The sequence below is a fragment of the Orbicella faveolata genome, unplaced genomic scaffold (assembly GCF_042242905.1).
Source record: "Orbicella faveolata isolate gen_17 unplaced genomic scaffold, um_ofav_v1 contig_13, whole genome shotgun sequence".
Taxonomy (NCBI): domain Eukaryota; kingdom Metazoa; phylum Cnidaria; class Anthozoa; order Scleractinia; family Merulinidae; genus Orbicella; species Orbicella faveolata.
Window position 1 is genome coordinate 3868275 of NW_028301540.1, and position 18784 is coordinate 3887058.

Consider the following 18784-nt stretch of genomic DNA (forward strand, 5'->3'; position numbering starts at 1 on the left):
ACATTTGGACCATTATAGGATTTAAGTTTTTAATCTTATTGTAATTAATATACTCGTGTCTCTCATAATTTTAGGTTTTTAACTTTTATTATATTATTTATTTGTATTCATAGTTTTATTTTCTGAGAGCGACAAGTTTATTAGCCTTTGGCTATTAAGTGTTTAAAGGTAAAGGTAGGTAAGGTAAAGGTAAATAAAATAAAGTCTTTATTATTAATGCGCGGAAAGTTAGTAATGCGAATTGACCAGTGGGAGTAAATTAAATTATAAACGTGTTGGAATCCTACGAACTATATGGCCCAACGAGGCTTTCTGCAGGTAAAGCATAAAAAACGCTTTCGAGCCAATCTCGTCCCTGGAATTAGCGATGACCGAACGCTCGACGCTCTAGACGAAATCAAAAAGCCAGAACCAAAAACTCTGGGTTTCCAGTTTGAGTGTGCGCACTCATTTAAGTTCAATAACAGTTTCTGAACATGCGTAAACAGAGTAACCGCTGTAAGTAATGCTGGCTCATACCCACTTTCCAATATTTCCCAGAGGTCTCAATTTCACGGTGCTAACCAAGAGATCACGGTCTCGGGGGGACGGGATTGCCCTTTCCCGTGAACCTTTGTTGTAAATAAATCCCTATATGGGATATGATTGTCCTCCTTGTATCGGGGGCGAAGTGTCATAACTACTCAGCCATGCATGACGACGGAGAAATATGTAATACAGCGATTATTGCGTTTTAATATAAGCGGACAAGTGTTATTGTTTTCGGTCAAAGCATTGTTCGGGAAAGCTAAGACAGTACATGCTAGTTTTAGCAACTTAATTAAAGTGGGCATCGAGAAAGTGGATAACATGTGATAATGATTTTATCCTCCGTCAAGCAGACCGCAGTCAGCTTTGATGTACATCAATTAACGACAGCCCAAAGTGTATCCATAACGGTAATCTGGGTTAAGTGAGCACGAGTTACAATAGAAAGTCCATAAGGATGTCATCAGCTTCGTGAAATAAGGAAACCATGCTTAAAAATGAAACAAGAAACTGCTTGAGGTGAAAGTAACAAGACTCCGCGGCCGATGTAAACTAGATCTCTGACCAGGACACTGCGGTGTTCCAAGCGGGAGAGCAGCACCCTGGATGACATCAACACATTTACTGCATATAATTTCACGGTGGTTTCACAAAGGCTTGTTTTGTGATTAATCTTTCCTTGCCCTGAAAGCAAATACGTACAACTTCATCACGCTTCGTGATTTTATCTGTTTCTCTCGGGGAACAGAAAACATTACCGCTTTTCTGCCAATCTTTAAGGTAACCAACTTAACTTGTGTGTAAGTAGTTCATGCGTACAGTGGAAACTGTCAAGTTTCTGTTGATCATGGTGTTGTTTGTTAGTTTTACGCTACAAAACAACATCGGCTCAGCATTCAGTGCCTTTAAAAGCTCCGTCGCGTTGCTTGTTGTGTAAATGGGCGCCACCCTTTCTTGTTGTCAATCTCTCGAAATTAATTTTAGCCTCCAAAGATATTTTTCACGTGCTTCGCAGGCACTCGCAGGCTCTCGCAGGCTAATTGATTTAACACTTCAGACATCGCATGAGGTTAAGGGTTCCCGTGTGTAACAAGTCTCCGAGTAACGTAAATTAACCATTGCTAGACAAACATGCGAACATGATATGACAAACAGAAAATTAAACCATTGCAGCAATTTAAGTTATACAACTGCTTTTAACAATTGTTAACAGGAAGCCAATTTTGAATGGGTTGTTCGACGAACCAGCTATGTTACATTAGTGCACAAATATTCTTGTGATAACATTGTTGTTAACCATTTGCCCCGGGCAATAAGTCATATTCAATAGTTGTTATTTTGCAGCAGACATATTTTAACCACTAATAAGGCGAGTACAAATTCTCCGTACTCAATTCCAGACGTTAATCATAGTACTGCTTGGGAGAATCTCGCTTGTGGTCGGTTCCGTTATCAAATGTGTGACCCGCCTTTTTGCAAGGCGGAGAAAGATACGAAGACATGATCTGTTCATGTCTTTGCTGACCTTTTTGTTGATATTTCATAAGAGATTAGGATTCAATCGGCTCTAAACACTGAGTAGAAAAAGCTCATTTGAATTTCTCCGCTATATTCAGTATCCTAGGCCGCATGCATTTTTATCATTTCTGTGTCACTATTTTTAGCCCGTGTGCAGTATGCAGGTTAAGACATTTTGAGCTCGAAAAACAAACCTTGTGGTTCTATTTCGATCGAAACACGAGAAAAAAAAATTACATAAACAATCAAGGTATACAGAAATTATTTTTCCTTCCTTCAGTTGATGATATTTTTTTTTGTTTTGTTTTGTTTTGTTTTGTTGTTTTTTTCGTTTTGTCATTGGCAACTTTGTTCGTTGCCGAGACCACGTGCACCGCGATATTTTACATATTTGTGAAAAAATCTTCTGGCGACTAAAAAGCAAGAAACTCTCCTTCCGTGATAAAACTGAATGAACAATGTTTTTGTTATTTCTGCCTTCCTTTAAACAAAAGACTGCTAGTGGTCGAATTTAACAAAACTATGGAACCCTGATGAAAGTAAAATCAACGAAAGCTAAATTGTTCTTCTGCACTCGATCTCTCAGGATAAAATTGATTAATTACCATGATTACTACTTATACTTTGTACTCAATATCTATTGAATATCAAAATTATCGATTGCTAACGCCGGATTCATAGATCTGATAGCACCAGTAAGCAGTGCTTTAGCTAATTCAATTCAAATTTGTTCGTGATCAAGTGACGACAAAGAAGTTTGAGTAAACCGAATCAAATCCACCAATAGGAACGGCTGAACCGGGAATCCCTCACAAATCTGTCTTCACGTCATTCAGGGCATTTATATCAGCAGCGCACAAAACGAATCTCTACTGGAAATTTATTTGTCGGCTCGTTGACGGCGTAACAGTTTCTGTGATTTATTTTTGTTCGAAATTAAAGAATTTGGTCCTAAATTGTGTGTGTCGAAACTCAGTAGTTCGAAATAAACAAACGGTTTCAATTTTTTTTCGGATTAAATCCCGATTGCTCCCGAAAAGACCCGAAAGCCTAATAGAGTTCCGTGAATTAATTATCTTCATAAAGCTACATTGTAACAACTCCCACCTGACCTTTTAATTCTTTATCTGACGCAGCACATTTTATCAATTGCGTTGTTGCGAGAAGAGCCTGGGGACGGGGTCGAGGTTACGACAATCTCTTAATTTAAGTCCACTAAGCGCGCTATCGTGGCTCTGAACGCTCATTAATCGATCTTTGTTTAAGTCACACACACCTTCAAGATCTCGGTCAAAATGGCTTTGGAGGGAATCTACTTCAGTTCCCCGCGGCTTCAGAAGCAGTATCAAGCAGGTACAAGTTGGTTGTGTGATGTGTTATGCTTTGATTCTAAGGAATGTGTCTTCAATTTTCCAATGTTTACACTTCACTGAGGGAGCTAGCACGAGATGTTTTTCACCTATCGCGGACAAATGGCAAGCCAAAAGCTTGTTTTGACACGGTGTCAGTTTGAACACGGCGTCACCAAGTTCTCTCTTACCGGCAGAGATTAAATAATTTGCACCCTTAAAATCTGTGGGTGGCCGTCCATGTTCTGTTTTTCGCGTGAGTAGTTCTGAGTATGCTAATATTGTAATCTTAGAACTCAGAGCAAATACTTCCAGCCACAGTTTGCTGTAGCATTGTTCGTTAATACTTTTAAGCACTATTCAAGACGTTAAATCAGGGTATGCTAATTCAGTACCCTTGCAAGTTCGAGGGAAGAAGAAAAGCGGTGAAAACTTCGACAACATTGATTGCGTACTAAACTGAATATTTAACACGCACGCAACGCACTGGACTTGAAATTTATAATGAAACGAAATGTACAGAATTTTTGTGACATCAGATAAGACTTCTTAAAACGAAGCATTTAATTTCTGGAGAACTCTAAAGTCTACATAGCTTTTTAACCATCGATCATCACCTCTTGATCACTTAGCTTTCAGCCGACACAACCATCCGTTTTAACAGGTTAAGATCAAAGGCGAACTTTGTATATCCTGTTGAATTGTTCCTCCGTAATTAATTCACGTGTAAAGATATAGGCCCGAAAGATCTCCTATTTCTGGTTTCTAGGCGACTCAACTAGTCCCGTAACCATCTCAAAAGTGTTTGAACAAATTTTCGCTAGAGAATAAAAGTAGTGCATAGATAGGTGATAATTAACGACAGCGGATTTGTCATTTTGAAAAGTTTTAGGCTAAAGTTATACTAATTGTTTTGAAATCATTGATCTGGAACAGAAGTATAGTTTACGTCTGACGTGAAAACGCTCGTGTTTTAGGCGAGAACAAAGCGCGTGGTGACATAACTGTCATTATTTTTCTTTGTGTTGGAGTATACAGTTAGATATGTGTAACTGAAAGGACATTGAGCGGAAATGTTACATACTATACTATAAAAACGGTTTCTGCGACAGGAATTAGAGAAACGCACAACATTTATTCTATATTTATATAAGGCTGGTAATTCCTACTGAAAACTTTTTTTTTTCTTCACGTGTAATCCTGGTTTAGTCAGTCTATTTTGGGGATTAATATAAATGAGGCGTTGTTCCCACATACATGTATGTAAGTATATATCGTAGTGATGTGGTAATGCGGTAAAAACGAGGGCCTTTTTGTCTCCTAACTTTCCTTCTTGAATTAATATTGGCCTTTAGCCAGAAGCAAATTCATGAGTCAACCCGGTTGAGCAGTCCTAAAACGTACTTACCAGTCGAGGTTAAAGAGCGCGGAATGCAATCGAATAGTGAGCGCGAAAACTACGATGTCGTGTGGGGATCGCGGCCGAGAACGAGGCCTTCGAGAAATTCTAAGCAAACTTTTTTTTCTTATATTTTAGTAGCTCTTAGTTCGTCGAGCATGAAATATAGGAACGTGCTCACCAGCAATATCACGCAGTATGCAATCAGTGCAGTAATATGGCTTGGGTTTGGGGTATAATCACTTGTTGTAGAATAGTGATTTTTTCGTTTCTACGAAATTTCTGTTTTAGAAGGGAAAATCAAACATACAAGTCGTTATCTGCGATTTACGTTATTGAAAAAAACTTATAAACGGCACAAAAACAAGTAAAGTGATCTGTCGCTAAATATACCAAGGCAAAAAAAAAAATTACAATTGTTTTTAATGCCACTATAGGCCACGGTAGCGCAAGATAATATTATTAGGGACCTTAAGATACGAGGACTGGAAGGCCAGGACGGCAACGGCAGTGGACGCGGGAAACTTTCGCGGGTCCCGTCGTGTCGCCAAAAACAAAATGCTTAAGATGTGCATTTTCGCAAAGGACGGCGACGTCAATAATTCGAACCTCGTACAAGCTATTTACAGAAGCAATGACATCCATTAGACTATAAAAGAGATGATAGAAATCTTATCCTATTAGGCTTAAACGATAGTGAACAGCGATGCTGAATTTCTGTTTCTTTATAAGCGAAGCAAACATCTGTCAATATTTTAATAGAGAAACCATAATAACCGTATGAAAAAATTAAACGAACAATCTGATCGACCTGCTTCAGATGGCTTTTTACCACTAAAGCGTTTGGGAATTCTGTCGCCGAAGAATCCTGACTTTTGGTGAACGTCTCAATTTCCATCTGTAATTGTAACTAGCATTATAAAAATCAAACAAACGTTGCATCAAGTTCCGGGTAGTATAAAAAACCAACAACTAAACATCAGTTTGAAAATGTGTATTTTATTTGCTCGATAGATACTCCATGGCATTCATTCTTACAATTACTTATCGACTGTACTTACACAGATGTATTCTCAATGCATACAGTTTGTATTGAGCTTGCGCAATCGTGATAGCGTCTGCACAGTGGCTGCAGAAACACAAACGAACAGACGAGGAATATTTTTACTCACATTTTCGTATCTCAACGAAGTATTGTACACCACAATCGCAAAAACTGTGAACCTTATAAACATTCCTATCAATATAACTGAAAATAAAGTCGATCGGAACAGTTATCGGGGCAAAACAAGAGCAAAATACTCACGTCTTCGATACGACGGCTAGTCGGGCGAAATGGCGTCCTCGACGAGATGAGGACGGCAGAGAGATGAGTCGAGAGTTCTCGTGCGCATGCCCGGTTGAGTCACTTCACTTCCGGCAGCCGTCCTAGCTCGTCCCGTCCTGGTATCTTAAGGTGCCTATTTTTAGCAAAACGGAAAAACTGTTATACGAGTTAGCTCAACGGACCTTTGATTGCCTTCGCAGCAATCATGATCAGCTACAGCTACCCTTCTACTCGTTGGTTCTTTGTGTAAGCAGGTTCTGTCAATTTCAGGCTTTGCAGCTTTCTTTAAGTTTGAGGGCTGCTCCTACAAAACAACATAGGGCGATAATGACTGACCAAATGTGCACGTGCGTGTGCGTGTGAGGCGCTTGCGTGTGTGCGCGCGTGAAGAGCGCGTGTGTTTTCAGCTACATATCTATCCAGAGATTAATTCTGAGACGAATTTTCATGGATAATCCATCTTATTTGTAAAGAACCGGCGTGGCCGACAAAATGTTAGCTATTAAGATAGACTGTCCGCCTTCAAGAGACTTCATTGCCAGACTATCGCATGCATAATGCGTCATTGATTTGTTCCTGAACTGTGTCAGCGTTAAAACCATTTACGCGAGAGATGTTTAAAGTTTTGTTGCGTTCGCCCAATTTCAGTGCAATTTTAGTACGATCTGCAACAATTGCCATGAAGTGTGATGAAATGAGTGGAGGTTTTGAATCGGAGGATTTATGCATATCTTATAAACAGAGATTGTGTTGTTTTCGTCGTAACTTCGAAATCTCCGGCGATATCACGCTGAAATTGCATTAAAATCATAGCTGATTTACACGAGCAATTTGGAATTGTAAACTCAGGCGCAACAAAAGTTTCTGTAGAAATCGCGACAAAAACTGCACAAGCAGAAATGGCCTGCGTAAATGGCCTTTTAATGTCACTTCAAGAAAGACCAAATTAGTGCTGAGAATGACACATTACTGAATTTCCCTTCCAGCTACGGCAAAACATCCCAGGGGGATCATGAACACCGCATACGACAATTCAGAACGCCCACACACCCCCTCGTACATAGGAAACTACGAGTCCTTCCCTGAAAATGGACCGGGGGCCTCGTACGTGTACCGGGAGGAGCCACCGGTGAAAAAGGCTCCCTTGCCTTCAAGTTCAAGTACAGTTGGGTTTCTACCTCCGGAGAAGAAGGCGCAACATGGCCGAGATCGACGTGGCAAGGACTTTATTGTGGTTGCTTTGCTCATATTTTTCATGGCTGTGGCTATTGTCATGATGGCACTGTATTTCTCGAGAGATTCTCAGGATGAAAAGGTTACCGAAAATGGTGAACAAACGGTAAATATCATACTCCTGATTTCTGTTGTTCTCAAAGAGCGTTTAGAAACCCGGGAGGGAGAGTCTGGGCACAGTCGAGCGGAGTTTGTCTTTTGCCACTCCACTACCTTTCCGGCATCAAGACCTAGAAACGCAAATATATAAGTTAATCCAGGTTTAGCGCGTTCCAGTCCTATACCGAGAATACAAAAATGATCAATTCTACACAATAAGGTTAGGGACGATCCTTTTTCTTTTCTTGACCGGGGAGGGGGGTGCAGTTAGGTAATTTCCCAAAAATCTCCCGCACAGCAAAAACTACTGAAAAATAATCGTGCAAGGGTGGGGGGGGGGGGGGGACAAGGCGAATAAAATCGAGCAAGTGCTTTCTATTAACCAGGTCCTGTGATTTACTTAAGGTGAGAAAAAACTTCACGCCCCAGAAAATTGCCCAAACCGCCAACACCCATCATCCCCCCCCCCCCCACGTCAAAAAAATAATGGCCCGCCCCTTGATCGATCAACCAAGGGCAAAGTTACATAGGAGGAATACTGATCGCGGTATTTGTGATGCGCTCTTAACAGGGAAATACTCCGACTCCACCGCCCCTGTGCCGCACGCTCCCGAAACCAGTTGCTTTCAACACGCTGCCTCAACGTATCCAGGATGAACTGAGCTCTATGGAGTCTCTCTTTGAAGAACAAATCAAACTTGGAGGACCGGTTAGTGTTTTTGATTTTTTTTTTTATTGTTGTTTTCAGTGTAGTTGTATTTGTATTGAGCCTGTTACTAGCTGAGCATTATCAGCCCAGTCAGCCAATCAGGATTCAGCTGAAAAAATGTGCAACCGGTGAAAAGCGCGGGAAAAATCCCATAGGCCAATTCACGTGAGGCTTAAGGCTTGCGACTGATTGGCTGAGAAGAAAGAACTCGGCTACTCGTGCAAAAGCGATACAACTGCTAAGGAAAAATCATTTGGGCCGGCAATTGAGTTCTGTTTACCCTGTGTTAAGAATGCATCGCGTTTTTAAAAGTTGCCAACTTTTCTAGAATAGAACACTCAGCAGCTTACTTAATCATCCATTCGAAACAGTAAAAAACTGTGAAATATTACACACTAAAATAGTTAGTGAGATAATGTACTGAGAGTTGCTATTATCTTATGATTTGTAGAGTGCCGTAACAGCTAACATCGTGTACATGGACAAGGTCATTTGGCAAGGAGAGTATGGCGTGCTGAACAATTCCCAAATACCTAAGCGTAAACCTACAGATGAAACTATATTCCCCATAGCCAGTGTTTCAAAGGTTTTAACGGTGAGAAAAATAACTGAAGTAGCTATAATATAGTTGTGTGTTGAATTTAATTTCTTACATATCACACGTGAACTGTAGGGCTGGACTGGCTGGGGGTTCAGGGAAAGTCTCGCCGCGGCCGCGCCTAGCACACGCCAACAACGCATTCAAAGCACGCAATTCAGAACAGAGCACTACACAATTCAGTCATTTGTCACAACTTGTAACTAAGCCAAGTTTAGCAAAGCTGGCATGATAAAATACCTATTGACTGAGTTAGGTCGGACCGGACTGGAAAATATTTGGCTCTGGTCAGATATACGTAAGGACCTCGCCATGCTCCGCCAGCCGGTCCGATTTTTTCTTTGTCAGTTAATTGTCAGGCGTTACGTTACTTACCGTTACGTAAGTTGCGTTACGTTGCGTTAATTATGCTGCCAGACCAGTATATTCCTAGAAACAAATTAATTGCCTTACCCACATATTATTCCAGGCTCTGATGCTCTATAAGCTGTACGATGATGGCTTTGTAAACTCACTTGACGACTCCGTGACTGATTATCAAACCAACTTTTTGGTCAAAAATCCGTATGGCAGTGCCCCAATCACTCTAAGGTGAGGCTTCAACTTTACTATGGAATTTCGTGCGCTTTTGATCAGTGGCAAATCCAATTCAAATGCATCGATATTAGGGGCGGACTATTATTTATTTGGGTGAGGTGGGGGAGGTTGGGCAATATCCCAAATAACAAAAAATCCTGCAAAGCAAAAACTGCTGAAAAAAAATCGAGCAAGTGCTCTCCACTATCCAGGTCCTGTTTTTGATGCTAAAAGAATTCTTGCACAAGCTATCACCCACCAAAAAAAGTCATGCGCGACCTAAGGGTGAAAACAAATTCAGGGCTCAGAAAATTGGCCACTCCCTTGCCTCCCCACCCTCAAAAGAATAATGGTTTGTCCATTATTACGGGTCTTGTCCGCGTGAGGGTTTCTTCAAAAAGTCTCGAAGGACGCGGGAAGCTCTTAGTGAAATACGTGATCACTTTGTCTCGTTCTTTTGCTATTATCTTATTTCACAGGGAGCTTGCATCTCATCGTTCTGGTCTTCCAAGGGAGGCGCCGTGTTATCCTGACACGAAAACAAATTTCTGCCCATACACCAATGATCAGATGATTCAGCGAATGAGAAACGTGACCCTCTTGCATGAACCTGGGAAAGAGCCATATTACAGGTTGGAAAATTTACCCTCTAATAGGCCATTTCCGGGTTACCTTGTGCCTCTGTTTCAAAACGAGTCTTCGTGTAACACCTTTCATAAGAAAATGAGTTTGATTTTCGTGAAAATGAACATGTAGGCTGGTACATTTCTATATGACTGGTTTCGTACTTAGACTCGTTTTGACACAGAGGCTAATGGCACTCAGAAATGGCCCTCAGAAATGGCCCTCAGAAATGGCCATTACTATAACGCAATACGACACATTTTCTGAAAGGGTCTATCTCATTTTATCATGTGAATAACCAGAGCTCCTATCCACAAGTGTAAGAGTGGTGGGGAATTTGGCCGGAAGTCGTCAAGGTGTTAGAAATTAAGAGTAAAAAAGGCAGAAATCTTTTTCTAGGCGTGGTCTAAGTTCATTTCTACTCCATAAAGGTATCAATACCGGCTTTTTTATTGCTCTAGGCCGGGTGTCATGTCAGAGACAAACGTTTGACAACTAGCACCTGTTCAATGACGGGTGTGTTAGTAAAAATTGTGTTTATGCTCCCGTTCCCATCTGTCTTTTGCTCTGACCCCCTATCCCATAATAAATAGGAACTGTAAAACTCTGAAATGAACTAATCCTGTGTGATGTTACGCGATATCAGGCAAGAGGGGACTGGACACTAGCCTTTTTTCGTACTTCGTAGTTCACCTTTTTCTCATTCCTATTAAATACCTAACAACCTGGTTAGTACCTTGCCTAGTCCCAAGCTCTCACTATTCCAGTATCCCGGTTAATTCCATTTGGGTCAGGCGCTCGTCTGCAGATACGTCACCGAATGAGGTCACCGTGAAGTCCTGGGAAAAAGTCACCCAGGAATTCAAACCAGGCCAAGTAGTAGCAAGGCGTTCAGTCACCCACTAAAATTACCTCTCAAAAGTACGTGCGACTTGTATTCTCTGCTAGGGTATTGCATTCTACCAGGACGTTAGAAAACGCTTAACATTTTCTGCATGTCTTTTTTTCCTTTCTTTCTGCTTAGTAACCTCGGATTTGCACTGCTCGGTCAGGTACTGGGTCAGAGATTCGGAAACGGATACGAAGGATGGATGAGGAACAATATCTTATCAAGATTTGATATGTCAAAGACATTTTTCAATCTGGATGACAGGTACATCAGGATAATAGAAGAGAAAACAGAAAACAAAGACATTGAAAATAAAAACAATCGATTTATACACTCTGGGCCACATTTGATATGTCAAACACATTTTTCGCTCTGGATGACAGGTACATCAAGATAATAGAAGAGAAAAAGGAAACAAAGACATTGAAAATAAATACAATTGTTTATACCCTCTGGGCCAGGTCTGGGGTAATTTATTTCCTTGTCGTTTGAAGAGTTTAAAAAAAAAACCATACGTAATAATTAGGAACTACAGTAGAAGCCCGGTAACTCGAACTCAGATAACTCGAACTCCCCCACTAACTCGAACCAAGTCCCATTTCCCTCGGATTTGACCCTACTTTTCAGTCATTTTAACTCAGTTAACCCAAACTCGGATAACTCGAATTCCCCGTAAACTCGAGCTAAATTTCGTTTCCCTTGATAAAAATTTACTCCGATAACTCGAATTAATTCTGGATCATGTAACTCACCAGGGATGTCATCCCATAAGCTTTTCTTGTGGTGTAATCGGTAAAAACACTCAAAACTAACACTACAGGAATTTGATTTTAATTAGTGCAACCGACCGTTCACATATTTGACAGTCATTGCCCGATGTTTTGAGTCATATTGGATGCTTTCCCTTTATTATCATGGCAAGTTGGATATTCGATCGACCCCGAGAACTCGAACCCCCGCTAACTCGAACTGTTTTTCGTTTCCCTTCAGAGTTCGAGTTACCAGGGTTCTACTGTACTATAATAACCTCTGGCACTAACCTAGACGAAAGTAACAGATGAGGCAGTAGCTCCGCGGGCGAGCAAGATGAACCGAATCCTGAGCTGTGATTGGCTACCGGAGCGGGCAAGATGGCACTATCTTTCTTACTACCCGCTGTGTCCCGCAAGAAAATAGTATTCTTTTTCCATATACTATATCCGTTACTGAAAAAGTTTGTTTGGTCAAGATGGCTGGATATTAGCCTCGTTTCTGTTTTTTTTTTTTTTTTTGTGCGTGTTTATGGATCTCGACTCCTTCTCGGTCCATAAATACGGGAAAAAAAAAGAACTTGGCCAATGTCCAGCCATCTTGACCTCACGCTTGGTCAATAACCTACATATCCGGCATATGTATATCAATGAATATTCGCGCTCTTTGTTTGGGCTTTACTGAGGGGTTAAAACTCTATGATACTCCGTTATGGCTTAATGTTGCTTTGTTTTCTTTGCGTTCAGCATAAGGCAGCGTATTCCCGAAAACGAATTCTCAGATCCTACAGAATGGGGCTGGCTGAATCCAACTGGAGGATGTTTTTCAACTGTGGCAGATTTTGCAAAGGTAGCAGCTAAACTTAGGGCTGTCACGCAAGTTCCTTACTAAGTCTACTAACGGTTAAGCGTTGCGTTACTACCTCCCGAGTGTTTCCCTGTATAGCCCACTCTCCATTTTATCTCTTTCCAGATAGCTAACCCATTCTGTATTAACCCTTGAATTAACCCTACAGCACTAAGATAAACTAATCTTCTAATGTTTGTCTCTTGTTCCTCACTGCCAGCTGGAAGTTGGTCTCTTCACAACCGACTCGAACAATAGATATATTTCGAAAACCCTCACAGAAGCCTTTTTTTCACCAGGTAAATCTAGTGCTATTGTTTTTAACACCTGTAAACAGATTATTATTTTATACTCTTGGTTTTTTTGTTTTTTGTTTTTTTGTTTTTTTTTTTTTTCTTGTTTGTTTGTTTTTGTTTGTTTTTGACGGAGGTCTGCGAAGCAGTCTACATTTGTTCGCTCGCTCGAAAGGGAGCGACTTCTAGGGAGGGAGGTATAAGAAGGGGGTGTAATGGGGTAATAGGCACTCCCATGTGAAAGTGGTAGGGTTTTCGTCTTCTTGTCTACAAGTATCAACTGCGGATTTCGGTTTCGTTTCATTTCTGGACAGAATAATATCAACCCCATCACGCGTGCATAGAACATTTTTTCCTAGATTATGCTTGCTGGCAGGCTGGACGTACCTGAAGAATCCGTGGCGAGTGTCAAAGGAGAGACTGCCGACCCGACCCGCCTGAGTTATAAATCTTTGGCGGAGCCCCTCCATTTTTGAGCATCAACAGGACTCCTTTGTCCTCTTTCTCATCTTCCCCGACTCATCCCTTGGACTAAGCAACTGTAAATAATTACTCGCCATGTTATTTGGACTGAAATGTCTCAGCTAACACCATTTTGTTTTGGTTTTAAGAGTATATTCTCGGAGACGGAAAAAATGTCATTGGAACACCCTGGGAGATGACAATTTCCGGTGATATGTTGATCAGAAAAAAGCAAGGCGACGCTTACGGATTCAACTCGTTAATTATACTTTTACCAGAAATGAAGCTTGGTAAGTAATTAAAAAATACTCGCAAGTGTCTCAATAAAAATCGCTGCTTGCCCTGCCGTATGTTTATTCCACATGTTTCTCAAACACTCTTATAGTTAATAACATTAACATCACAGACTATTGAGAAAACTGAGTGGCAGTAAATGTCTCTTCGTTATCTTGGTACTGGAAGGAGTAGCTAGGAGTGTTTAGCCAATTGCTAACGGCGAAAGACGTGCCCCTAAATTCACCCAGCCACCTGCTTATCGATCTATCTTATATTATCTCACTTACTTACCTACTTATCTATTATTACCTACCTCCTACCTACATACCAACCTAGCTATATACCTACGTCCCTCTTACCTATACATACCCACCAAATTGCCTTCCTTCCTTCCTGCCTACCTACCTCCCTACCTATGTACCTACCTAAGCACCTATTTTACCTACCTACCTTCCTTCCTATTTACCTACCTATATACGCCGACCCGCCTACCTATCTAGGAACAGATGGATTGCAAACAGACATTTATTTATCTTTACTCGTGAAGTTTAAGCTTTAGAACATTCACATTCCCTTTGTCATTCTTATCAGTTGTTTACTGCCGTACATTTATTAACGCCAATCCACAGAAATCACTGGTCTCTTTTTTTTTAAACTATTCAGCCTTAAACATTTTTTGTACGAACTGCGGAGCTCTGCGGAGCGAAGTTGACAAGAAATTCAGTAACACATTCCTGCCCGCTTTTAAAGAAGTCTTAAGAACAGAAGGAGAACAGGTAAACTGTGTTAATAATAAAGGCATAATTTAGGTTCTACATTCATCATCTTAAAGATATCATTGACAGATCGGTGGACCCTCCTCCGAACAGGACAGAGGCCATGACAGTGTCATGAGGCTCTACCGCTAGCTAATGATATAGCCGGGGTTAGGGCTGTCCCTAAGAATCTTCAAATTTCTTAAAAAGTTGCTCAAAAGTTGCTCCAAAATCTTCACGTTGCTTTTCATATTTTCTATAAGTTGTTTATTACCCTACCAAAGAACCTTTTTTCACTGTTCCTTGACTCCTGAGCATTTAATAGCGGTTAAAACGAGTCGTAACCTACTTTTATTTCTTCCGTTCATTATTTAACCCAGCAATCAATATTACGAATTTTTAATTTTTATGCTGGACTGCTATATCAAGTTGCGGTCACTTGAGCATAAGGGGTCGTACTCCGCCATTTTGAATTCATCAACCCACCGCTGACCACTTGAAACGCCTTTCCAATCAGCATCATCATCATCATCATCATTCCTCATCGTGCTCCGAAGGACACCGCCTTTTCAAACCACGGGCAAACCAATGCGAACGCACGATGAGTAAAACTTAGAAACGTCTAGAAAACTATACCGTATGTGACGGTCGTGACCAAGAAAGTAAAAAGAAAAGGTGCTTGATGAGTGCTTCATATGCCAGTTTGGTCTGTTATAATTTTGCAGTAGTGGCTTAGACTGCATAAGAAGTTGCCCCAAATTGGAAAAAGTGCCCAAAAGTTGCCGAACATCTTAGAGACAGCCCTAGCCTCAGACATTGCGTTGTGGTCTTATATTAGGCGAGACACTTTACTCTCACAGTGCCTCTCTCCAAGCAACCCAGGTGTGTAACTGGGTGCTGATTAACATGTTGAAAATCTGTCATTTAGATATTTAAAAGGGATATTAACTAAAATATTTCGAACAGATGCACCTTATGGCTGTATCGTAGAATTCATCAACTTGCATGATTTCAAGGGTTTAGAAAAGGAGATGCAATGTTAAGTAAGTATGTGAAAGGGCTACCTTTTTTCAATGAAAGGTATACATACGAAAGCGGTACCTTCTCTGCCAAAATGGTATACAAAAGGGCAAGAAGGTGGACTTCGGGGCGGAGTCTCCCCCGTATAAAACAATGTAGAGTACCCCTCGGATCAGAGCCTGAAGTTCGTTTTGTGAAAACCCTTTCGCTGGCTCTAAACTCTTTCTTAACACATGATGCTTTCTTTCTTTTGATTCATTAAGGAAATAAGAGTTCCGCCTGATACCAAGCAGTACATTGGAGTTTACAAAGTGGAAGGTCTTGAGCCTAGTTTGAGTTTTTTGCAGGTCAAAATGAATGACGCTGGCAAGTTAGTTATGTCCATTAATGGCGGATTCGAGGCGTTTATCTTAAACTACACGGAGCCGTTAAAATTCAGAGTTGTCGTAACGCCGGAGTTACCCTGCTTTAGCATCTTCACGCTTGGATCAGACAATGAGCCCGTAGTATTCGACAGTCCCTCTAAAGAAGACGGTCTCTGTGATAAATTTACGATGTGGACAGCGTCGGCCAGTGGTAGAGCATACTTTTACAGGGATCGGAATTTAGACACAGCTGATAACACATCGTAGTGGAGGCTTGATTATCGACAACGGCTGGAATCCAGAGAACCTAATTACTACGACTATCAGTTGATTAACAAGGTGCGATGGAGCTTTGGTGACTAAGTTCTGGACTTGAAATTACGGTGTTGCCACGAGCAACTTTCCTCGTCTCCAGTGGTAACAATATCGTCGTCTGCAAATGCAATTTCGCGCGCTTTGCCGCCAATGACGTCAAAGGCCGACAAGTTGCCACTGGAAAAGGAGCCAGTTATCCGTAACAACAACAACACAGTCAAACGTTAAAACCTGGTCACCAAACTTTCGTCACGCCTTACTCAACATATAATCGTAGTAATCTTGGCGTTGTCCTCACAGAAGAACAAAAACAGTTGTCTCATCTTATGTAAAGAGGACGGGCAGCCTTATAATGTGGATCACATCCAGACATCAATCCACTCCCGAGAAAGAAAAGTTAGGCCAAGTAATACGGGCAATATATTTATTCAACTTGTCGCGTAATATTGTTGCATTGCAACCTTTATTGCATGCTTTACCACCTTTGTTGCAATGCCCCGGTGGGGGGACTCCCGAGTGAAAAGGTCGTGGATGCTCGTCTCGCTTGGTGTAAATGAGTTGTAGCGATACACGAGCCACCTGCGAGTCCAAGTCAACCATGAGTCAACCACGAGTCAACAATGAGTCAACCATGAGTCAACCATGAGTCAACCATGAGTCAACCATGAGTCAACCATGTGTCAACCATGAGTCAACCATGAGTCAACCATGAATCAACCATGAATCAATCACGAGTCAAGCCAATTTTTGTTTCTTTTTTTTTCATTTTGTCCCGAAAAAAATATGGATTGTAAGAAATAAAAGTTATGAATAAAGGTTGTCTTACCAGTTAGCAACAGGTCATAAAATAACAGGCTGACCTCGATCGCTTCGCGCGCTATCTTCACGGTAGCATAACGCAGCATATTACCCAGTCCCTCAGACTTTGACAAACATGCATTGTAGCAAGTCACGTTATTTGTAGTGTCAAAGTACCCGAGGGCATTTGGCGGGGTCGAAATTGCACCAAAAACAAGTATAGCTTGTGTGGCAAATACAGACGAAGCTCTCTAAGCGGTTACTTTGTAAGAAATAAATAAAAATGTTAGCCAATAAATTAATCCATCTGGAACATAGCTGCGTTATTTTGGAAAGAGGGGATAAAACAGATAATAGGACGTAAATAGATTCAATGTTTCAGCGCGACTTACCATCCCATAACGACACCATGTCTTTGTGGGACTAAGCATGAAAATCCAACGATCCCAGGTTCCTCTGGGTAATATGTTGCGTAAGACTACAAGATGGCGCGAGCCGCGATCGAGTTGAGCCTTTTATTAAGTGTCCTGTTGTTAACGGCTAACACAATCTTTCTGTTCATATATTTTATTTCCTGGCATCTTTCTTTTTTTCCGAGACAAAAAGAAAAAAAAAAAAGCTGGCTTGACTCGTGGTCGACTCGATGTTGACTCGCGACTCGAGGTTGAGTTGGGCTCGCGGTTGGTTCGTGTAACGATACAACTCGGTGTAAGCCATGGATTTTGTTGTTACTCGAGGGTGTTCAGGACGAAATTCCGCTATTTTTAGCTGTCAAGGTATCTTTCAGGATTGCACTCGAAGAAATAATAATGATAATAAAAACTCTGTCTGTGCATTTTAAAGAAGAATTTTTTAGGAGTCAAATAAAGCTCGTGTCACACCCAGATTGGTTTTCCTGGGGTTTAATCCAAATTTCCCGACGGGCATCCCCGACCTTTTCGCACAGGACTCCCGCCGGTGTAACGCAACAATGTGGCACGGTATGTTGAAAGGATATGTTGCCCGTACTATATTACTTCGCGTTAGTAAACAATACACTTGCACAAAACTTAACATAGTAATGCTCTTTGATGCTCCTCTGTGTTTTGCACTCACGTAGTAATCTCTGTAATTAAATTTGCTTAAAAAGCTCAGTTAAGATATTCAAGAAAGCCAACTGTTCAATAACATAGGGCTCTTGACTATGACCTCTATTTCAAAAGTATAGCGCTAGAAAATATATTATCTCTGTTTTAACCAATCACATTAAAAGCAATGGACCTTTTTTACCGATGTCACGCAAGAGATTATGATCTCTTGTGTCACGCCTTTCTGATTTTTTCAGTCAAACAAAACATAAGCCTTATACCGTTAGGTTTGTCACGCTGAATTAAGTAGATATGCAAAGTTTCATAAGAATCCGTTGCAAAATCATGGAAATATAGGACCCCAAAGTTGCCAATTTTTACAAAGAAAATAAATATATAGAGCAGACTTCCTCTTATGAAACTTCGTGTATATACTCAATTCGGCATGGTAAATTAATCTATACGGGTAGTTTTATGTTCATATAAAAAATGCGAAGAATTTTTGATATTGCGTGGCATTGATAAAAAGACCCATTACTTGAATAGATGCACTGCGCTTAGACGTTCTCTGCCGTCTAAAAGGGCAGTTTTTTCGGCCAGTGGCAACAGACAAGCATGGAGTTGTATAGATCAATTAAAATGTAATAGTTTAGTTTAAGTGATCTTAAATCAGATGCTTTTAGGCCTGCTTACCGAGACTTATAAGGACGATGCCCATCCATTAGGAAGGATTTCTTTTAATTTTCGTTATTTTTAAGGTGTAATAAAGACGTATTGCTCTCTAAATGGTTAGCCGAATCATACTTTGGAAAATTGAGCCACGTGCGCGCGGGAGCTAATGACGGGTGTTCGAGGAATAAAATATATCTTCCCCATTCTTCCCCGTCACAACAGGAAAGCAGAAGAAATAAACTGCTCTGCAAACAGGTTTAGGGAATAAATAACGTAATAAAACAGATTAGTTTAAGTCAGGGTATTAAAACCTCCA

The 18784-nt window shown here is 40.8% G+C and overlaps 1 protein-coding gene and 1 long non-coding RNA gene across 2 annotated transcripts; one reads left to right on the top strand and one right to left on the bottom strand.

Annotated features, from left to right (window-relative positions):
- Positions 1 to 3239: 3239 nt before the first annotated feature.
- On the top strand, positions 3240 to 18582 carry LOC110060648 (beta-lactamase-like protein 4). The gene is made up of 12 exons (XM_020767437.2): positions 3240 to 3399; positions 7108 to 7460; positions 8025 to 8162; positions 8614 to 8757; positions 9230 to 9351; positions 9816 to 9968; positions 10985 to 11113; positions 12346 to 12448; positions 12666 to 12744; positions 13350 to 13490; positions 14140 to 14252; positions 15515 to 18582. The coding sequence occupies exons 1-12, from the start codon at positions 3342 to 3344 to the stop codon at positions 15881 to 15883; spliced, it is 1902 nt and encodes a 633-aa protein (XP_020623096.2). The 5' UTR covers positions 3240 to 3341; the 3' UTR covers positions 15884 to 18582.
- LOC110060649 (uncharacterized) lies at positions 5774 to 6228 on the bottom strand. The gene is made up of 2 exons (XR_002297900.2): positions 6101 to 6228; positions 5774 to 5923 (listed from the first exon to the last, which is right to left on the bottom strand). It is a non-coding gene; the product is annotated as an uncharacterized LOC110060649 (long non-coding RNA).
- Positions 18583 to 18784: the final 202 nt, after the last annotated feature.

Coding starts and splice junctions, on each gene's coding strand:
- LOC110060648 (XM_020767437.2), top strand. CDS start 3,342: ATGGCTTTGGAGGGAATCTACTTCAGTTCCCCGCGGCTTCAGAAGCAG. Junction 3,400..7,107: donor TCAGAAGCAGTATCAAGCAG/GTACAAGTTGGT, acceptor TTTCCCTTCCAG/CTACGGCAAAACATCCCAGG. Junction 14,253..15,514: donor TAAGAACAGAAGGAGAACAG/GTAAACTGTGTT, acceptor TGATTCATTAAG/GAAATAAGAGTTCCGCCTGA.